Source organism: Lissotriton vulgaris, chromosome 3_1, assembly GCF_964263255.1.
Source record: "Lissotriton vulgaris chromosome 3_1, aLisVul1.2, whole genome shotgun sequence".
NCBI lineage: Eukaryota > Metazoa > Chordata > Amphibia > Caudata > Salamandridae > Lissotriton > Lissotriton vulgaris.
The window spans coordinates 83,887,395-83,908,530 of record NC_141689.1 but is presented as its reverse complement, the minus strand read 5'-3'; the positions used below and the strand labels follow the sequence as shown (position 1 = coordinate 83,908,530).

General features: G+C 46.4%; 1 protein-coding gene across 2 annotated transcripts in view; it reads left to right on the top strand.

Annotated features, from left to right (window-relative positions):
• The window catches only part of PAIP2B (poly(A) binding protein interacting protein 2B), an 84,061-nt gene extending 63,690 nt beyond the window's left edge, over positions 1 to 20,371 (top strand). The window contains exon 4 of one of the 2 annotated variants that reach the window (XM_086960110.1): positions 17,836 to 20,371. In XM_086960110.1, the coding sequence (XP_086816236.1) occupies positions 17,836 to 17,892 (57 nt within the window). In that variant the 3' untranslated portion in view covers positions 17,893 to 20,371. Of the gene's footprint in view, positions 1 to 17,582; positions 17,700 to 17,835 lie in introns of those variants that run through there. The other variant, XM_086960109.1, reaches the window with a different exon arrangement.
• The last annotated feature ends 765 nt before the right edge of the window (positions 20,372 to 21,136 follow it).

Sequence of the window (21,136 nt, the reverse complement as noted above, 5' to 3'; positions counted from 1 at the left end):
GCCTTTGACTGTGTTCAGGACGCATGGGTCTTGAGTTATCAACTTCCAATTCTGGAAAAAAAGCTTGAGTCTGCCTCTCACCTTTAAGGGGATAGAAGGGTGGGGAGGAGGGGATGAGCACTTACTTGGTGGATTGGAGTTTAATGCCCCACGGGATCTCTATCCTCTTGAACCACAAGTTCCTCTCCACGCTGGGGGTAGAAGGTGGATCCGCTGAATTGCTGGTATCCCCGACCAAAGCTGCGTTATCGTTGATAGGGCCTCTGGTTAAATCGGCCGGAAGAAAGGCCCCTTCTCCTGGCCCTTCCAAAAAGGTTATTATTAAAGACTCTTTTCATATTCTGTTGGGCCTTGTCTAGGACTGTAAAGGTTGAGACATTTTTTCCAAGTGACTTTATTAATTCTTCTCCGAAAAGAAGTCCTTTTGGATTTGAAGATGGCTCCTTGTCGGCCATATTGGAAAGCTTGGGGTCAATCTTGTAGAGAATTAATCTACGCCTCTCAGCGTTAATGCTAGCATTAGCGTTGCCTGAGAGTATTATTGCCCTTTGACTCCAGCCTCTAATAAGATTAACATCCAGGCTCATAGCTAGACGTGGCGGCAGGAGAAAGGCCCTTGGCAGACCTAGCGTGTGACGCGCCGGCTGCCAAGGTACTTTCCTTTAATGGCATCTGCCGTGTGAGGCCCGCATCGGCGGGAGAAGGAATCTCCGATGACTGGATCAGAGATCATTAAAGCACGTCTGGGTCAGCACCTCTGAAGCGCGCTCGCAGGAGAAGGCACTGCCCGCATCACAGGCTCATCCTGAAGAAGGCTGCGGGCGCGCTAAGCCAGTCTGTAAAAGTACGTAAGTGTTGAACTTCCCTGACGACCTGCAATTGGAAGGCTTGTCAATAAATATGAGGAAAGCGATTAGAAGGGGGTGGGACCTCCGTAAATTGGAGACCAGTAAGGAAGGGTAAGGAAAATAGGTGGTTAGCCCGCAAGTAGTACATGAAACATCGTACATGAAACATATCAAAATCCATCAAAAGTCAGGCAAATAAGTGAGTTAAAGCATAAGTTTAAAATCTAATAAGATAATACTGAGGAGATACTCATCTGCTCGGAGCAGCTTTTAAAAGAGGCAGATTGTTGTCATGCCATACCATTTACCTTGTTTCAATGTTCTTTATGGAACTTTTGTATTATGAAATATGCAGCTGCTTGGAGACTGCAATAAAAGACATTGCATAATGTCAGCCTCCGTTCGTGTAATGAAATATTAAATTCAGTGTCTTTTCCCAAAGCCCTTTGATAGTTTACTCCAAAATATCAACTGATATTAGATATCCTGTTTGCCAACAAGTTTATTTCCAAGGAATAATTCAACATGCTGGCTGTCCTAATGTGTGAAACTCACAAAAAATACGTCTTGTGAACCGGAGGTTGCATGTTCTAGGAAAAAGACCAACAGTGATCCTTATAAAGGACGAGAACCCCACTCACCCAAAGGTGACATGCTTCATCATTGGGCTCCTCCTCACATCGGACCCGCAAGGTCCCATATGTGGGCTACGACTCTCCACCAAAGAGTTGGTGGAGAGGAGCTAAGGTGTTTTAGAATAGGGGGATGGCCATAAGCAAATGGCTGAGTGAGGGGCAGGGTGTAAAAACCCAAGCCCAATGATAAAGTATGTCACCATCGGGTAAGTGAGGGTTCTCATCCCTAAAAAGGATCACTTTCTGTCTTCTATTTCCTTTAAAACCCAACCTCTGGTTCACAATAGACTTATTAGGTCTCGCCTGTCGATGCGCATGCGCATCGAGCAAGGCGAGAGTATTGGGACTTATCCGCTCTTTATCCACACTGCAAGGAATCGTGGCGATTCCTTGCAGTGCACGAGAAATTTAAGCTCAATGTGCATGCGCATTGAGCTTAAATGCGCGTGCACATGCCCCCAGCCGCCTGCCTTGCCTACTCTCTCACAGCCTCCCAGCTCCGCCCCCTCACTACTTGATTGCACGGCCGCTAGCCGTGCCTCCCCTACTCTCCTCCCCCCTCCTCCTCTCCTCCCCTGCCTGCCTGCCGCTAGGCCGTGCCTCCCCTACTCTCCTCCCCCCTCCTCCTCCTACTCTCCTCCCCTGCCTGCCTGCCGTGTCGCACCTCTCCCCTCTCCGCCCCCTCCCCTGCCCGCCGTGTTACGGTGAAAGGCTGGTTTGTTTATTTTACCCGCCGTGTCTCTGCTGCTTGCCCCTGTCCTGTCTCTCCTCCTCTCCCTCTCTATACCCTCCCCCTCCCCCCCACCACTCCCATCAAGTCCCTCTGGCCCTTCCCTCCTCCCCGGACCACACAGTCCAAGGATGCGCCAGCAGCAGCTCGGATTCCCGAAATACTTCCACTTTTTTCTCTTTAAACATAAAGCAGCTCGTGGCGTCCTTGGGGGTTTGGGGTCTTGGTGGAATTTTTCTCTTTAAACGCTGTCGTGTGAGCTTTTGTTATTCCGACCTCCCCCCGCCTGCTCCTTCCATGGCACAGGCCGAGGTCTCGAGCACAGGGAGGGGGGGCGCAGGCGGGTCCGACCAGGCCCTTACAGATGTTTAGAATGTTGTGCAAAACTAGAAATCGTGCAAAGGGGGTTATTGATTTAAACAAGTTTCAAGTCTATTTTTTTCCTCTCAAAGTTCGATACAAGATTTTATAAAAAGATAATCAAACACACCCCCTCCCCCCCCACCACTCCCATCAAGTCCCTCTGGCCCTTCCCTCCTCCCCGGACCCCTCCTCCCCTGCCCCCTCCACCCTTTCTTGGTGCTCTGCAGCCCGCGGGGCCGACAGAGGTACCTCTTCTTTCGGTTTCCGCTCAACAACAAGGACCCGTTCCCTTCAGTCCCGGGCGCCGCTGCGTCTCTCCGTGTGATCTTGCTCCCGTGCCCCTTGCAGCTGGCAGTGCCAGGGTTTCTCCGTGCCTCTCTCGCGCCTGCTCTGCTCGCACCACAACAAAGGAGGCAGAGTTGTATGGATGTCTGGAGCGGCGGGCAGGGCAGGATGTGACCTCAGCTGCAGGCAGAGAGGAGACCCCCGTGCAGGGAAGCCGGAATCCTACACACGCTGGAGCCCAGCCAAGCCCCTCCCGCCTCACGCCCCCAGGCCGGGGGGCTCAATGTGCATTCCATCATAACACTCTATTTAAGAGTAACAGCATAACTCTTTGCCTGATGTCTGTTTTGCAAAGGGGCTCTACCTTCAGGTAGCACCGTTTACAGGTTTTATCTTCCTTGATGTGGGTGGGGAAGGCTCTCTCCTAAGTTGTTACAGCTAAATGTGGAACGAGCTATTTAAATAAAATCTTCCCAGACAATGAAGCAGGGTTTTCCGCCAAGGCTATTCAACTAACCCTTGTATGGTCCTGACTACACTTATAGAAACATATACATTGGTCTGGCCCAGTCCTACCAAACTGTGACTTTGGACATATATTAGGGTGTTATCAGGGTCAATAGTACTTACTATCGACAGTGGTTGTAATTTAAACAGTCTATAAGCAGTCCTCTGAAGTCATTAGATGTAGCTCACTCACCCTCACCCTCACTCACCCTCATCCACACTCACCCTCACTCACCCTCACTCACCCTCAACCCCTCACCCTCACTCACCTTCACTCACCCTCACTCACCCTCAACCCCTCACTCACCCTCACCCACACTCACCCTCACCCTCACTCACCCTCACCCTCAACCCCTCACTCACCCTCACTCACCCTCACCCACCCTCACCCTCACTCACCCTCAACCCCTCACCCTCACTCACCCTCACCCTCAACCCCTCACCCACCCTCACCCTCAACCCCTCACCCTCAACCCCTCACCCTCACTCACCCTCAACACCTCACCCTCACTCACCCTCAACCCCTCACCCTCAACCCCTCACTCACCCTCACTCTCACTCATCCTCACTCACCCTCAACCCCTCACCCTCACTCACCCTCCCTCAACCCCTCACCCTCACCTTCACTCACCCTCAACCCCTCACCCTCACTCACCCTCAACGCCTCACCCTCAATCACCCTCAACCCCTCACCCTCACCCACCTTCACTTACACTCACCCTCACTCACCCTCACTCACCCTCACCCACCCTCAACCCCTCATCCTCACTCACCCTCAACCCCTCATCCTCACTCACCCTCAACCCCTCACCCTCACTCACCCTCACCCTCACTCACCCTCACTCACCCTCACTCACCCTCAACCCCTCACCCTCACTCACCCTCACCCTCACTCACCCTCACCCACCCTCAACCCCTCACCCTCAATCCCTCACCCTCAATCCCTCACCCTCAATCCCTCACCCTCACTCACCCTCACTCACACTCACCCACCCTCACTCACCCTCACCCTCACTCACCTTCACCCTCACTCACCCTCAACCCCTCACCCTCACTCACCCCCACTCACCCTCAACCCCAGCCCCTCACCCTCAACCCCTCACCCTCACTCACCCTCAACCCCTCACCCACACTCACCCACACTCACCCACACTCACCCACACTCACCCTCACTCACCCTCACTCACCCACACTCACCCTCACTCACCCTCACTCACCCTCACTCACCCTCACTCACCCTCACTCACCCTCACTCACCCTCACTCACCCTCACTCACCCTCACTCACCCTCACTCACCCTCACTCACCCTCACTCACCCTCACTCACCCTCACTCACCCTCACTCACCCTCACTCACCCTCACTCACCCTCACCCTCACTCAGCCTCACCCTCACTCAGCCTCACCCTCACTCACCCTCACTCACCCTCTCAGCCTCACTCACCCTCACTCACCCTCACTCACCCTCACTCACCCTCTCAGCCTCACTCACCCTCACTCACCCTCACTCACCCTCACTCACCCTCACTCACTCACCCTCACTCACCCTCACTCACCCTCACTCACCCTCACTCACCCTCACTCACCCTCACTCACCCTCACTCACCCTCACTCACCCTCACTCACCCTCACTCACCCTCACTCACCCTCACTCACCCTCACTCACCCTCACTCACCCTCACTCACCCTCCCTCACCCTCACTCACCCTCACTCACCCTCACCCTCCCTCACCCTCACTCACCCTCACCCTCCCTCACCCTCACTCACTCACCCTCACTCACTCACCCTCAGCCTCACCCTCACTCACTCACCCTCACTCACTCACCCTCAGCCTCACCCTCACTCACCCTCACTCACCCTCACTCACCCTCACTCACCCTCACTCACCCTCCCTCACCCTCACTCACCCTCACCCTCACTCACCCTCACCCTCACCCTCACTCACCCTCACTCACTCACCCTCACCCACCCTCACTCACCCTCACCCTCACCCTCCCTCACCCTCACCCTCCCTCACCCTCACCCTCCCTCACCCTCACTCACCCTCACTCACCCTCACTCACCCTCACTCACCCTCACTCACCCTCACTCACCCTCACTCACCCTCACTCACCCTCACTCACCCTCACTCACCCTCACTCACCCTCACTCACCCTCAACCCCTCAGCCTCACCCTCACTCACCCTCACTCACCCTCACCCTCAACCCCTCACCCTCAACCCCTCAGCCTCACCCTCACTCACCCTCACTCACCCTCACTCACCCTCACTCACCCTCACTCACCCTCACTCACCCTCACTCACCCTCACTCACCCTCACTCACCCTCACTCACCCTCACTCACCCTCACTCACCCTCACTCACCCTCACTCACCCTCACTCACCCTCACTCACCCTCAACCCCTCAGCCTCACCCTCACTCACCCTCACTCACCCTCACCCTCAACCCCTCACCCTCAACCCCTCAGCCTCACCCTCACTCACCCTCACTCACCCTCACTCACCCTCACTCACCCTCACTCACCCTCACTCACCCTCACTCACCCTCACTCACCCTCACTCACCCTCACTCACCCTCACTCACCCTCACTCACCCTCACTCACCCTCACTCACCCTCACTCACCCTCACTCAGCCTCACCCTCACTCACCCTCACCCTCAACCCCTCAGCCTCACCCTCACTCACCCTCACCCTCAACCCCTCAGCCTCACCCTCACTCACCCTCACTCACCCTCAACCCCTCACTCACCCTCACTCACCCTCAACCCCTCACTCACCCTCACTCACCCTCACTCACCCTCACTCACCCTCACTCACCCTCACTCACCCTCACTCACCCTCACTCACCCTCACTCACCCTCACTCACCCTCACTCACCCTCACTCACCCTCACTCACCCTCACTCACCCTCACTCACCCTCACTCACCCTCACTCACCCTCACCCTCACTCACCCTCACCCTCACTCACCCTCACTCACCCTCACTCACCCTCACCCTCACCCTCACTCACCCTCACCCTCACTCACCCTCACTCACTCACCCTCACTCACCCTCACTCACTCACCCTCACTCACCCTCACTCACTCACCCTCACTCACCCTCACTCACCCTCACTCACCCTCACTCACCCTCACTCACCCTCACTCACCCTCACTCACCCTCACTCACCCTCACTCACCCTCACTCACCCTCACTCACCCTCACTCACCCTCACTCACCCTCACTCACCCTCACTCACCCTCACTCACCCTCACTCACCCTCACTCACCCTCACTCACCCTCACTCACCCTCACTCACCCTCACTCACCCTCACTCACCCTCACTCACCCTCACTCACCCTCACTCACCCTCACTCACCCTCACTCACCCTCACTCACCCTCACTCACCCTCACTCACCCTCACTCACCCTCACTCACCCTCACTCACCCTCACTCACCCTCCCTCACCCTCCCTCACCCTCAACCTCACTCACCCTCACTCACTCACCCTCAACCTCACCCTCAACCTCACTCACTCACCCTCAACCTCAACCTCACTCACTCACCCTCAACCTCACCCTCAACCTCACTCACTCACCCTCAACCTCATGCTAAAGATTTACAAAAAAACCCATTAACAATTCTAAAAGCACTAACTCTAATGCTGCGAGACCTATTGCATTTCTAATGCTTGTTTTTTTTTGCGTTTCATTCATAGACTAGGAGTGATACGTTCTCTTCTGAGTGTCTCCCTTGGATCCAGTGAGATTTGTCCTTCTAATGTCCCTGCACATAAAAGCATGGTTATATGGCATAGATAAAATCAATTTACTGTGCTGTCTTTTGGCCGAAAGTCTGCCCCATTTACTTCTCAAACCACACGTCTGCTGTTGCAGCCCAGTAAGGTGAAAGGCAGTACTTGCTTATCCCTCCACTTTGACAGACTAAGAGACTCCGTCGAAAGCAGCACAGGAATTCAAAACCAAGCCAGGCTATTTTCAGTATCTCTAAATCAACATAAACAAGTGTGCTGAAGCCGGTAGTGTCTTACATATCTAGAAACAAATGTGCATCCTTTAGAGAATTATCCATTCAATAAAGATGCATGAAGCTGATGCATAACAATAATCAAATGGCTCTCCAAATTACCGCACTCCTGGGGGCAGTGACATCCTGCATATACATAGTACCAAAGGTAAGACTCTGTATGAGACCTCCAACAGTGCCTCAAAGATCAATGGTTTGAAAAAGATGTAATTCACATCTCGGCTATCCTCACTGGCCTGGTGATTAAAAGTCAAATGTTTTTTTGAGTTTCGTTCATTAAAAGACCTGACTCCACATGAACGGATACATCTCTATCCGGGTGATGAACCTACATGAAACTGACGATTCAAGGACTATGGACAGACATAAAAAAACTATCACATAAATCTCCTGGAACTGAAAGAAGAGCACTCAAAGCTTTTCTTCCTTCTCTGTGCTGAAAGAACATAATGATTCAAACTGAAGTAAACGTCACTGTGCTTATACCAACGAACTAGAAGGAACAAGCCCAAGTTCGTCATCTCTGCAAGTAGAAACCTTGTGGCATTGGACCCTGACGAGAGTATTATCTCTATCATTATGTAGCTCGAGTATAGAATCAAGAAGCAGACTTATTCAGCTGACTTCTCAAGGAAAACCACAAATCGGTTCTAATTGACCGAGCCGTGGAAGACCTTTTCAAAGAATGGGCTACTCTATCCTTTGATCAGTTCACCATGACACAAAGCAACATATGCACCAACTTCACATCCAGGCACCAGAGCTGAACTTGGTTTGTAGTGCCCTTTTGATTACATCAAACTATTACCGTGCAGAATAGATCTTTTGACCAGACTTTAAGACATCTAGCACCTTTAGCCTTTGATATTTGAATGTGGCTGGTTGGCTCCCAAGACCATATAAATGTTTGTTTGACTCGGGAAATACTAAAAAAGCTAAACATATGTCCACAAGCGCCTATGTGTTGAAATGGAAACAGTAAAGCATTTGGAGGTCAAAGCAAGGTTCACAACCCCTTTTCATGCCTGGAGGATTGTAGGGTAGGTGGATTATTTGAGGTGAACTTCAAAGGCCTAATTAAATAAAATAAACGTGTTCAGTGTCCGATGTGCCACGAAGCAGTCTGGCATAAATCAAAGGTGATGTGTAAAGTATTTAAGCAGTGCATATACAGTAGAAGTCACTCAAAACCCAATACTCCCCAACCAGTTTTAAAAGGAGAAATTGTATGAGTAAAATAAGACTAAAAGCTACAACCCCAACAAGAACTGAAGATTTGAGCTTTTAAAGCTTTAAGTGAAAACAGTACCACAAAGTGCCAATGATAATCAGTGGAAGCTGAAGACTGGGGCATAGGCCTTATATGAGGCCGACCGCAATGGAGCCCTGGTCACATACAGCAAGTGAATTAGTACCGGTGAATGCCCAGCAGTCTAAAAGTTTTAAGTTTGAATGCAAATGGAACTTGTGTTTTTTTGAGGATGCTGGAAACGTAGGCCAGGGTGAAGCTGAAATTCAGTCAGATGCTGTGGAACTGACGCTTTGATACTTTTTCCCTCATCTCCCCTTGAAGCTCTGAAGGAACCCTGCCCAAATAATCACAAGAGTTGACGTCTTGTGCCCCAGGAACTCAGGACGCTTGGCCTCTGCCTGACACCATGAGAGCCGAACAGCATAGTCCAGTTCCAGTTGCCACTGGTCAGTTGGGTGCGGCCAAGAAAAGGCTTCTTCTAGCTTTTGTCCCTGAACCCACAAAGGACATCAGCCAACTGTCCTTGGAGTTCACTTCGTTGTCCTGGGTACCAGAGTCCAATTCTTCAGACTTCCTTTCGGGCCACAGAAATTAGATTAGATTTCAGATTATAAAGTGCTCGAATGCCGAGGCGTCTTGGAGCTAAGAGTGAGAAAGGGAGTAGGTCCAGGCCTCTTTTGATCTTCCCCAAGTCCAGTAAGTGTTTGGAGCAGAGACTTCATAGGAATGCCCCATTTATGCCTGGCACCATTTAGTGGGTGGGACTGAATCCTGGGCACCCCCTAATAAATGGGGTAAAAGTTTCCTGGGGCAGCCCTACCCACTTTTTCGGTAGTTCCGGTTTGCCTTTCTGTAAACAATCAGACTATGCCCCTCCCTCAAATTTAAAAATCCTTCTTCACTTCGAGCAAAGCCTGTATTGTGTGCCCACTGAAAGGTGTGTCCAGGGTAATTAGCAGTCCCTTCCTCTTTGGTCACTCCAAATTTGTTCTGGGGATAGCTTTTCTCTCACTGGGTTTGGTGTCAGTCTGACTAGGGAGGAAAAAAGCTGGGGGGGGGGGGCTTTCAAAGTGTCTCAACATTTGCTTGTGATGTGGAACGCCCCTTGAAGTAAAAGTTCTGGGCCAAACCCAGCTGGTCTTCCTGCTAGGGGAAGAAAAGACCTCCCCACTTCCGGGCCCTTTTCTGTGTCTGCCCTGACAGGAGTTTTTAACACTCCTTCACGCCTTACTCAGGCAAAGTAGCAGCTGGGCAGTTGCTGGAGAGCTAATGCAAATTAGCATTCTGCAGCTTCAGGTTGGGTTTAAGTAACTTTTTAAAAGTTTCATTTCTGATATATTTTCATCAAAAATCAGACCACCATCAAATTGGATTTGTATTAAATATAAAACCTCCTTTTAATGTTGTGTCTCTAGCAGGTACAGGTCAAGTATATAATCTACTTTGTCCTTTCCTATGTACCAGTGATAAGTCGGTTTGGGCCAAGTCACTGAAGGAACGTGAAATTTGTAATGTCACATGTTCCACTCCTAAACATTATGCACCCTACTTGTGTGCATCAAAGTACACTTGGAGTGATTTATTTATTATTTAAAGTCCGAGACAGATCTATGCAGCAGGGTTCTAACTGCTGCCGTCAGGATACCCATGGTAGACTTCAAGCAGCGTTTTCAATGCTGCTGTACACTGTTCATCTAGCTTCTATAATTGGTTATAGAGCAAAATCTCTGTAGCAGATTTTCTGGAAGATCTCGAATGTTTTTCCACCAGTGTAAAAGAAAATCTCCAAAGGAGCTCAACTTAGTGCTGTCTATCTCCAACCATTTAATTCTATTCACAGAGCTTATTTCCAACAACTTGACAAAATGCAGTTTTCTTTGAATCACATCAGCAAGAGTGGTTGGTGAATTGCAAGTTCTATCGGCAGTAGAACTCAACCATTTTTCATGCGAATAAGGTGGACTTGAGGACTCTCCCTTCTTACCTAAAGTGGCATTTGATTTCCACATCCGCTTTACCCCCGAATAAGTCTTCGCCAGCATAGAGGACTCTTCTTTTACTAGACCTAAGGAGGGTCTTCTGGCTCTACTTGGATAAAACCAAGGGGGGTAGAAAAAGTAATTCCTTATTAGTGAACCATGGTCACGTTAGACAAGATCTGGTATACTAGCAAATCTATTTCAAGGTGGATAGTGGCATGTATCTTTTTATTATCAGACCGCTCCCTTACCCATTCCACCTGAGAAGGCTGTAACCACAGCCTGGGTTAGAGATGTCAGACAGACACGTCTAAGGTGGCAACAGGTAAATTGGTGCATGCCTTAAACTAGACATTGGCTGGTCGGATTTTGAAGCAGATCATAAAGTTGGACAAGAAAACCTTAAATCTTTTAAAAATAAAGTCCTTATCTATAGGACAGATTTCTAAAGCGTGCATTATGTTTTACTGCCTAACAGCTGCTTTTTATGTTACTAGCTTGCTACTTTAGTTAAGCATTTATGATCCTCAGTTAAAAGCCTATGATTCAGCAAAAAATGTATCTACATGCAGTCTGTTCTGCATTGTAAGAATTTTCATTGGAGTCCTTGATTACCTGACTGCCTTCCCGGCTGGATATGTTTGGGAAGTAGATATCTTTATTTAAAAAAAAAACTGCGAGTTACCTACTAGTACAATGCGTTTTGCAAATGGAAACCTCAAAGGTTTTTAAATGGACGGGTCTTGGTTTACTTTAAACCTAATATAATGCTGTTAGGCTGCATATTACTTTCATGTACACAATGGTTTATAGATGTTTCGCATGTTAAATGCTGCAGCTCTGCTAAAAATGGAACGTCTACCATATAATGGTCTGTCACAAGAACAATACCATTTGATAGACTTCCTTTGTGTATAATTATAAAGGATCTCGTGGATATGATGGATATTCTGCAGTGTTATTTCCATGAAAGAATAAACCGAAAGGTGGTCCGGGTGCTTCCATGCATGGATGTTTCAAGCTTTTGACTATCTTAGAAGTTTCCTACTAATTAGAACTTGTACTAAAGGTATGTAACATTTGTATATTGGGATAAGTGGGCCAATATATAGGATTCAGCAAGATACTTTGCCGTGAGCTAATAGACTGACATACATGTTCAGGAACATTACACTTTTTACTTTGTTAGAAAACATGTTTTAAGGATTGAATTGATACGGTAGTCGATCTTGAGTTGCAAATGGGAGGTAGACTGAGGAGGATGAAAATAGCAGAGGACTGCATGTTTTAGCCAAGAAGGTTAACTGGACAGGGAAAGGAGTGGCCATACAAGAGCAGAATTAATTTGCAGAAACTACCAGTAAAATCTGAGACATTGGGGGTTTCTATGTAATCATGGTCACATAGAACTATAGGTTAATGAACTAAGTTATGGCTTCAAACAGTTCAAATTAAATTTAAACCACCACCCCCCAATCCAGATGGCAAGATAGTTGTATACAGACTTCAGTTCTATGGAAAGATTGCTGCAAATCTAGTGGCTTCTGGTTGTTGTAGCCTGACCCAGCACCACTGTTACTGCCTTTCAGGCATATATGTGTAAACCATTAGCAACATAGTGGTGAAGTGCTGTTTGCTTCTGTTGCAGGCATCTTGGAGTATAATCTGGCACAATTGAATCTGTGTATGGTGCATGTATGAAATTTAGGTGAAAAATAGGACTTGCTGGATGATACCTCTGTCTGCTGTGTAAAGGCTGAATAGGAGCAGGAGTTAACACAAAGCCCAGCTTGAGCCCTTTGATTTCTCCCCCAATCCCCCTCACAGTTGTTTCCTGGATTACGTGCATGTAAAGGACATTGATTGGATTTAATAATCAGCAATACCGTAGTTCTTAAATTTAGTCTACAATAGTGATCAATTCCTTCAAATGCACATCCAAAGTCGCAAAAGCTGGCAATTAATTACACAATGGATAATTCTTACCATAGATTCCTCACCATTAGTATATCCCACAGTACCAAACTGGACCCGAACATTGTGAGATTGTGAGATAGATATGTATATATGATATATGTATTGTACAGATTTCTTCATTGCAAAGAAGAAATTTGTACACTACATGAGGGTTTCCAGAACCCATCCAGGCCCGCCGCAATTGAGGCTCTGGGCGTGGGTTTTTATTTTTTATTTTTTTTTAGGTTTGGATGTTGTCACCTGGGCACCGTTGGTTGGGTTCCCCAAGGCAGGGGGAGCTGCGGGTGCAGGGGTCTTATGAGGTCAAAAAATTCTTGCGGCTCGCGGGTCCATAGTGTTGTCTTCAGGCATCATTGTGGAGTCCAGAAGGGCTCAGCCTGCTGTTGACGTAGGCTATGAGTTGCTGGGGAACTTTGGTGGGCCACTTTGACTTGGGCCTTGGAAGCGGGGGTTCGCAGTTCTGCAAGTCAGATGCCTTTCTTGGTGAGCAAGGCCTCTGTTTTCAGGAGCTTTGTTAAAGACCTTCCAGAGGCTATTGGGATGTGGGATAAGTCGTTTTCCAAGTGTTCAAGCCTGCAGATTCTCTCAAAATAGCTTCTGTGTGAACCCTGATTTTCTCTCGGCCCACTGTTGATCCCACCTGGAGACTTGCCATACCAGTGAGAGGGGGAGATTCTTTTTGAGCCAGACAGTCTCCAGTTTTGTGTCCCAGCTGTTTACAGTTGTAACACAGGCCTTTTTTAGATCCAACGTTTTTACCTGTGTACCCACTGTTGTATTGTGAAGAGTTCTGGTGCCCACCCTCCTGTGCAGGTTTTTGGGGGCCTTTAGAAGACTCTTTACTTTTATCCTTAAGATGTGCACCCACTTTCATCGGGGGAAGTTTTGTAACCAGTTTCTTTTGGTCACCCCCAGTGGTATTCATGGTCACCCTAGTCTTGACCCAGTGGTCTGCCTTCTTTCCCACTTCTTGGGGAGAAATTAGACCTAGGTCTCCCAGATACTGAGTCAACTTTTCGATAATGCAATTACTTAAAATGTATTCTTTGATAAACAAAATATATAGCCCAACGTAGGCACGCACTTCACTTCCAGTTAACCAGCCACCTAGTGTTTTCACTGAGTAGTCTACAAAGTCAACCCAGGGCTGACTTGCTGTGTTTTAAGCCCCCCACCCCCCTAATCTAATTCTATAGTCCTCAGTGGTGAGTCCAAAGCCCTTAATCACTGTACCCTTCATGAGGTCATAGGACTCAGCATCTGCCCCAGTGAGTGTCAGGAGTCTATCCTTGTGTAACTTCTTCACATGCTCAGGCCCCTCAAATGCTGTGAATCATTTTGTGATGACAATCCCTTTGGGAATGTTAGGGTCATAAGTGTTCTCGCTGTCCCTAGGAATTATATTACTGCACCCATGTGTGGATGCTAGGCCCAATCTGTTTTTCCCCTTTATATAGCCATGAGTCTATCCTCCAAGGTTATTCTGCAAGCCATTCTTGCTAAAAGGATGACCTCATTGAGGTTGTCCTCCATGTTGCTTGAGGCGCCTGACACACCTGTGTGGGAGCTAGGTACCCTTGGCAGTACTTTTGGAAAGATGTGTGCAGGGACCACATCTTCCCTAACTAGGTGGGTGGGGGATATGTGCAGGGACCACATCTTCCCTAAGTACGTGGGGTTGGAAATTGTCATCACTACTTTCTCTGTATGCAAGTTGGTCCTCCTCTTCAGAAGGGCGCGTTACTTAGCATTTTCTGCCTAGAGCGCCTGGAGCTTAGCCTTGGAACCAGTTTTAATTTTTGAGTTAACAGAGGATCCTTCGCGCAATCATGCGAAGATGTAAGTAAGGTGTCGGGTTGAGTTCCACAACAAGAAGAGGACAAAGGGTTAAGGTTCAGCGCCGCCTCCTAAATACGCAATTTAGGAGTGTTACAGGGGCTGGAAGTTAATAGCCAATCTGCTACTTGCCTTTAAGGTGACACACCCTTTTGCATGTCCACTCCCTTTGGGGAGGGGGCATACCCCTAATCCTATTGACTGAGATCCTCCAAAACAATATGGAGGATTTTCAAATGAGGGGAGGAGGAGGGTCACTTCAGCTCAGGACATCTTAGGGGTGGTCCTGGCTGACATGGGACACCTGTCCAGCCTACTAATTTTCCCGCCAAAAGTGTTGCTTAGTCAGGGGGTTGGGGTATCTCCTTTAGCTGGAGAGGCCCTGGCTAGCATAACAAAGGGCAGGAAGCCTTTGAGGCTCACCGCCCTTCAATGCTGTACCTGCTCGGTTGTAGGTGTGAAGCACCTCCACCCTAAGCAGGCTTTCTTTCTGACCCACAAGGGCGCAAGGCTCCCACCTCCAGGAGGTCAGAAACTTGTCTAGAAGGGGAACGCTGGTACAGACTAGTCAGGCACACGCTAGTAGGTAGGTAGATTTTCAGAGGACACCTGAGGAGCCCTCCGAGTGAATTTATTAATAAGTCCAACACCGGCATCAGTGTGGACTCATTAATCTGAGATGTTTTGCAGCAAACATCTTGGGATTTGGTGAAGCTATCATGGAGTTGTGCAACTTGTATTGACGAGCTCCCAGCCCATGTACTCCGACATTATAAATGCTTTGTGAAGCCATATTAAGCATGTACTTGGACACTTTAGTGCATGTCTGCTCATGCAGTTATTCCCTCAAGAGGTATAGGGCACTCTTCCTTAAGGCCTGCTGTAGGAGTGACTTACACACAGGGATGTTTGCCAGGTCGAGACTTCTTTTAGATGCACCAAAACACTCTGGCTGCAATGGGACTGTGTATGGGTTTGGTGAGAGGTCTTGGTGTGGCATGATACATGCTTCAGCCCCTAGAGACCCTCTGGTCACAGTGACCTTGGTACCACTGGTACCTTTCACAAGGACTTGTATGTGGGCCAGGGGTGTGCTACTTGTGGAAACAGAGGTACAGTTTTGGGAAAGAACACAGGCACTGGAAACCTAGTTAGCAGGAACCAGTTGTATTATTGAGGCACGCATGGCTAAACTACATAGGCCTCTACCACGCAGCCTGAACCGTGAATGCGTCTTTACAGCAAAATTATGGGGTAAAGCCATGAATGGTAAGGTGCTATGCATGGTTAACTTCATCACTACTCTGCCCTGCCTTATATTATGAACTCCCGCCCCTACACTGAGGTCCAAAGCCTGCCTTGGAAACTCTCACTTTCCCTCCACCTGCCCTGAGGCCTAAAGTCCTGCCCCATATCATACACCACCCCAAAGCCTTTCGCTGCCCTGAGGCTTAAAACCCTGCCCCAATTTAAAAAAAGAGCCCCCCCCCACCCTGAGCTTTAAAACAGCCCTATTCCTAACCCTCCCAAACCTAGCCTTCAAAAGTACCCCAAACACCACTCTGAGCCCTAAAAACCTGCCCCCTTTTTATTTTTTTTTAAAACTACCCCTCTGAACACCCCAACCCAATAAACCTGCCCCCTTACCAAAAGTATCGGCCTTAAACGCTCATACGTGTGATTAAGGCCCATGCGTTTATCAGTCAAGCGTGGTTATGCTTGTGGTGTTCGGGTCATTTGGCTCTGGCTGTGTTTTTTTCCGGATGTTCCCCACAGGAACCCAGTGCACATTCGGTCAAAGTGCATTAGAATCGGGCAAAAAGTGGGGGGTGACCATGCAAAAAGAGGCCCTTTCCTACATGTGTCCGATCATTTATCAGAAGTCACCCAGTTGGCTCCAAAACATCTATATAGCAAAGTGTGTGCTTTCTATACATAGGTAGCCTGGTGTAAATCGTGAACTAAACAGCACACCGGCCTTACTTGGAATTGCTATGCTAAGGTTTCTTTTTCCAGATCAAAATGTTTTCTGTAGTTCTGTTGGTATACCAGCTTTCCTTGTCCAGTGGCAATACATATCACATACTTTTTAGCATAGAGTAAATGGTATTCCGCACCAGCTAAATAACGTAGAGGCAAAAATAGAGAACGAGTGAAGCTGGAGTTCTCTGTAGTATCACTCAGAACCCGAGTGAGAGGCACACAGCAGTAGTATAACACTGCTTCCCTTAAATAGTGGGGATTATCAACGCCAAGACAGTGGTTTCACAATGTGGTCTGTGACCTGTCTGGTAGGGAGGACATAATGGCTTGTTCTATCCAGAATTACTATCACATGATAGTAGTTTAGCAAATATTTTCCCCTCTGTATCTTATCCGGTCGTATTTAGCAGCAAGTTAATGACTGCCTTTCTTTAGTACGCCTGCAATAGGAAGCCTGGCTACAAAGCCAGTATTTGATTCTAATGATTTGAATAATGGAAGCAACTTGTTAGCCCAAATAAAGGATCATCATTTATTTGGGTTGTGTAATTTAGATTCGATCTGCAGTATCCCCTCCTTGAGGTGTTGATGGACTAAATTTGAACCTTTCTACAGATTCTGAAACAGTTTAACGGCAAGAATTGGAATGGTAGTATTTGTCCTAGCCTCGAAATAGCCCGCTTCTAATAGACTGCCAGGATTATTTAGAAGAGTTTGAAGTCGAAAGACATTGATAGCTTGCTCTTTTTTTGTTCATTTTCTTTTATATAAACCTGCACCCATTTTAAAGCCTACAAGATATTTTTTTCGTGCAGTCTTTTTTTTTTTATACATGTTAGGTCCACATATACGACTACGTTGGCCCCATGAAGGCAGCAGTTCTTAGTTATCGTGTTGACTATATTTCTGGGGCTTTGGGTTAAGCTATATATGACCTTTCCACATCCATTTTGGTGGGAAGGTGTGAGGTTGGTGTCCGGAGTGGCTTGGTCTTGATCTCACAGTAATGAGTGACCAAATCTATTATTAGTTATGTGAATATAGATGAGCAAAAGGTAATAAGATCAGATGATACAAGAGCAAGTTATCAGTTTTTTTTTTCCTTTTTGTATTTTTTTACTACACAAACCATCTCAAACTGAACATTTTTCCATTTTAGGGTCCCAGAATTCACCATCACACCTACAACTTTGCAAGGGTAAATAATTCAATATCAAGCTGGAATGTGTATACAGAATTCGCGGATTCAAAATTATTTTAAAGAAAATTTACTTTTGTTTACTAATTGTTAGCACATAGATTATATTGCTTGATAAAACATTCTCAAGATGCATCTATTAAAAAATACAAAGAAATAGATTTGTAGTAGAATTACTCAACCTAGCTAATTGATTTTTCTTTCCTCTTTTCAGAGCAAAAGCAATCTGAATCCTGATGCCAAGGAGTTTATTCCAGGAGTGAAGTACTGAAATTTACAGAACTTAAAAAAATAAATAAAAAAGACTGTGTCCCTAAGTATTTGGGGCAACGCTGCACAAAAGCCAGGCGGGAATGAAAAGATAACTCGACACTGTGAATCGAGTACCTGGGAGGGAGGGGGGGGCGGGACTGAAGGACAAGGGATCTTATTGTATAAGCTTGGATTTTTTTTCTTTACAACATATATTGTTTTGGCAGTATGCTTATCGGACTTGGGATATTCTATTTTTTTTGCAAGGGGGTTTGCAATCTGTACGTCAAACAATAATCGGGTGCTTGCACCACAATGCTATTGAAGAAACCGTAAAATCATGGGTTTTCACCCTTCCTTGCCTAATCCCTTCTCACCGTCCTCACCTCTGAGAGATATCTGAAAGCTAATGGACCCGGGTGACAACCGGCCTTACATCTCTTTGCGTTGTTTTAAAATGCACAGGTCCGGAATCTTCATGGCTTGTTGCCTGTTACCTTTAGTAATTCCTCTCAGCCGTGCATTAATCTTGCAGTGAGTCATCCCATTCAATGTGTAACACTACAGTGCCTCTTAAGATGGAGGCCCTGATGCTGCCCCTCATATTTTAAACTGCTTTTGTAAGTAGATAGGTTGGTGCAGGCTAAGCAGTTGTTTAGCGACCATTGAAAGTATTACTCCCAGGCCAGGAGGCAAGAGAAATCAAACCAGCCACATTCTGATTCTGCTCAGGTTAATGTAGTGCTTATTGAGATCTCAACCATTGTTTTCAAAACTGCCCTCCTGAATCTCCCAATTTTCAGTGTTTATGAACTACAATGCAAAACAGAGCTCATTTTTATGTGAACATTAAAATGTTTGCATGCTGCCAGGGTTAAAGGATGGTGACTTTTTATTCTTAAGGGTTAATAGATGGTGAAATGCATTTTTTGCATTTTTAAAATTGTTTTTGTTTTAATTGCGATCCCTCCATTTACGTACAATTAGACGTCCGCTTTGCTTCTGAAATCTCTTGTAGGTAATGTTTTAATTCATGGAACATTATCGGACCTTGCATCTCTTCCAGTGTTGGTCTTTTCTTGCCTGGTGAAGTAAATTGTGTATTACTTCAAATAAGCAATGAGGCTTACAGCACATATGGAGGCCCCTACCCCAGGCTTTGAAAGTTCCATAATTTTATTAGTATTCACTGCCACCAAGGTGGATCGATTGTGCTTGTTGGACAGCACAGGTGTGTTATTTGGTAAAGAAAACATATTCCTTTTAGTTAGACAAGGACTTAAATCCACATGGCTCCTCTCACTTTTGAATATTGTCTTGATTAAAATCCCACTGTTTATGGAAAGAAATGTTTCTAAGCGCTCAGTAAATGAGCATGGCTTGCATTGCACACCTCAGGTGAACCAGTCTACGGATGTCTGAACATTTGAGTGACAATTGCCTTCTGTGATTGCTTATTTTTTTGTGGTTTGCAAGACCAACATTTTGGATGGCAATCAGTTTGTTGAATCTTTAGCTCTTTGCCCCTCTACAAACCTGCTATCAGCCCTTGATTGGTGTTTGTTTCCAGGGCTCATGTGCTATCCAAGATGAAACTATGCTGCCTAACTTGAGTTTCAGGTTTGGATGACCTTGAAACCAAATTTCAAATCCATTACGAGCTCCCAAGGAGGTTACTCGGGGTGAAGTGCAAAATTAAGCCATGCTCATTTTTTTCTCAAGCCGCTATTGTGATATTTTTGTTCACTTTGCAGTGTCATAAAGTTAAGAAGGTATTGAAGACTAAAAGGCATCTGTAAACTACACTGACATTCTCAATACTGCAACTCTCCTCAGAGCAAGGTGTGCCCCCCAGCTCCCATGTATGTGCATACAATGAATGTGTGTATACATATATTTATATATGGCAGTAGTTGTCATTTCTTTGGACTTGCCTAATCTGAGGGTGCATCATTGCAGAATACCATAGTAGTTTTGTGACATCATTGTTGTCCTTTTTCCTTCCGAGTATAACGTTCATATGGATGGCTAGTGTTTTATGGTTGGCAATGTATTTTACAAATGTGGCTGTGGGGAGACATATGGAGATTTTCCTGTTATTTACATCATGTCTAGTATGGAATGTTTTTTGTTTAAATCTGTGGATCACAACCTGTAGACCATGAGCAAAGCATCGATGGAGAAAACAGGAGTGAACAAACAGGACGTCAACACTGCCGGATTTGATTGTCTTAATTTGGAAAGAAATAGGGAATTCTAGCCATCTTTGGATCTGTTTATTTGAACAACATTAAAACCTGACGGGAAGATTTCGCATTTTATTATCTGGAGGATTCTGTTGGACTTGAGTCTCAATTGGGGAAACGTTACGATTCATTGCATATGAGTGGTGGTTTCTGCATGGGTGGGTGTCTGAGCATCTTGGGCTGTACCCACGCAGTTGTGTTAAGTTTCAAGTAAATAAATCATGCAGTTTCATTTGTAAGTACTGAGACCAATGATCATCTCTGGACTCTTTTTTTTTTATTTTTTTTGTGCCCGCTTTTTTTACATACTTCACATTTGCATAGACATAGTTATCTTTGTTGCCTACATCACAACCTGTTTTTTCCCCAGATTCGAATCTCAAGGAGCAGAGTGCAGTTTGGGCTCTCAAACGGGTCTTATTTTAATCTTTAAACCTGATAGACTTCATGAGACTTATTGAAAACAATGTAGTCCAGTGATGATTGAACTGTTCTCTGCAAACCTCTATCAAATCTTTGACTTACTCCTGTGGATAATAAAAGGTGAGCATCTATGTAGGAAGCTGCCTTCCGGCAGTCACAATTTTACATAAAACCGAAAATCTAGTACATCTACGAGGAAGGGTAAAAATTAAATGTTTATTAAAACTTGGGTTCTAGCTGTAAACATCTCCTTTAAGAGCAATACCTTATAATCCAAATCCAACAAAGGAAGCAATTCCAAGTGTAAAAGGCCAGTTGTTAGCAGAACCATAAATTCAAAAGGAGGTCGCAATAGACCATATATCCTGACAAAAAAGCAAAACAAACAGTATCTAGTATTTAAAACACACTGCATCAGGCTGCCAACGCTGACATTAGAGTCCATGAACTAATTACACAGTAAATGAGAACTGTAATATCCTAAATAATATCAGTTAAAAAAAATAATTCTTTCTTATGAAAATTACTTTATTTGTAGTGCATAAATTAATTCTAACCCGTTTAGTATCCTATATTAACTAAGTACCTTAATCT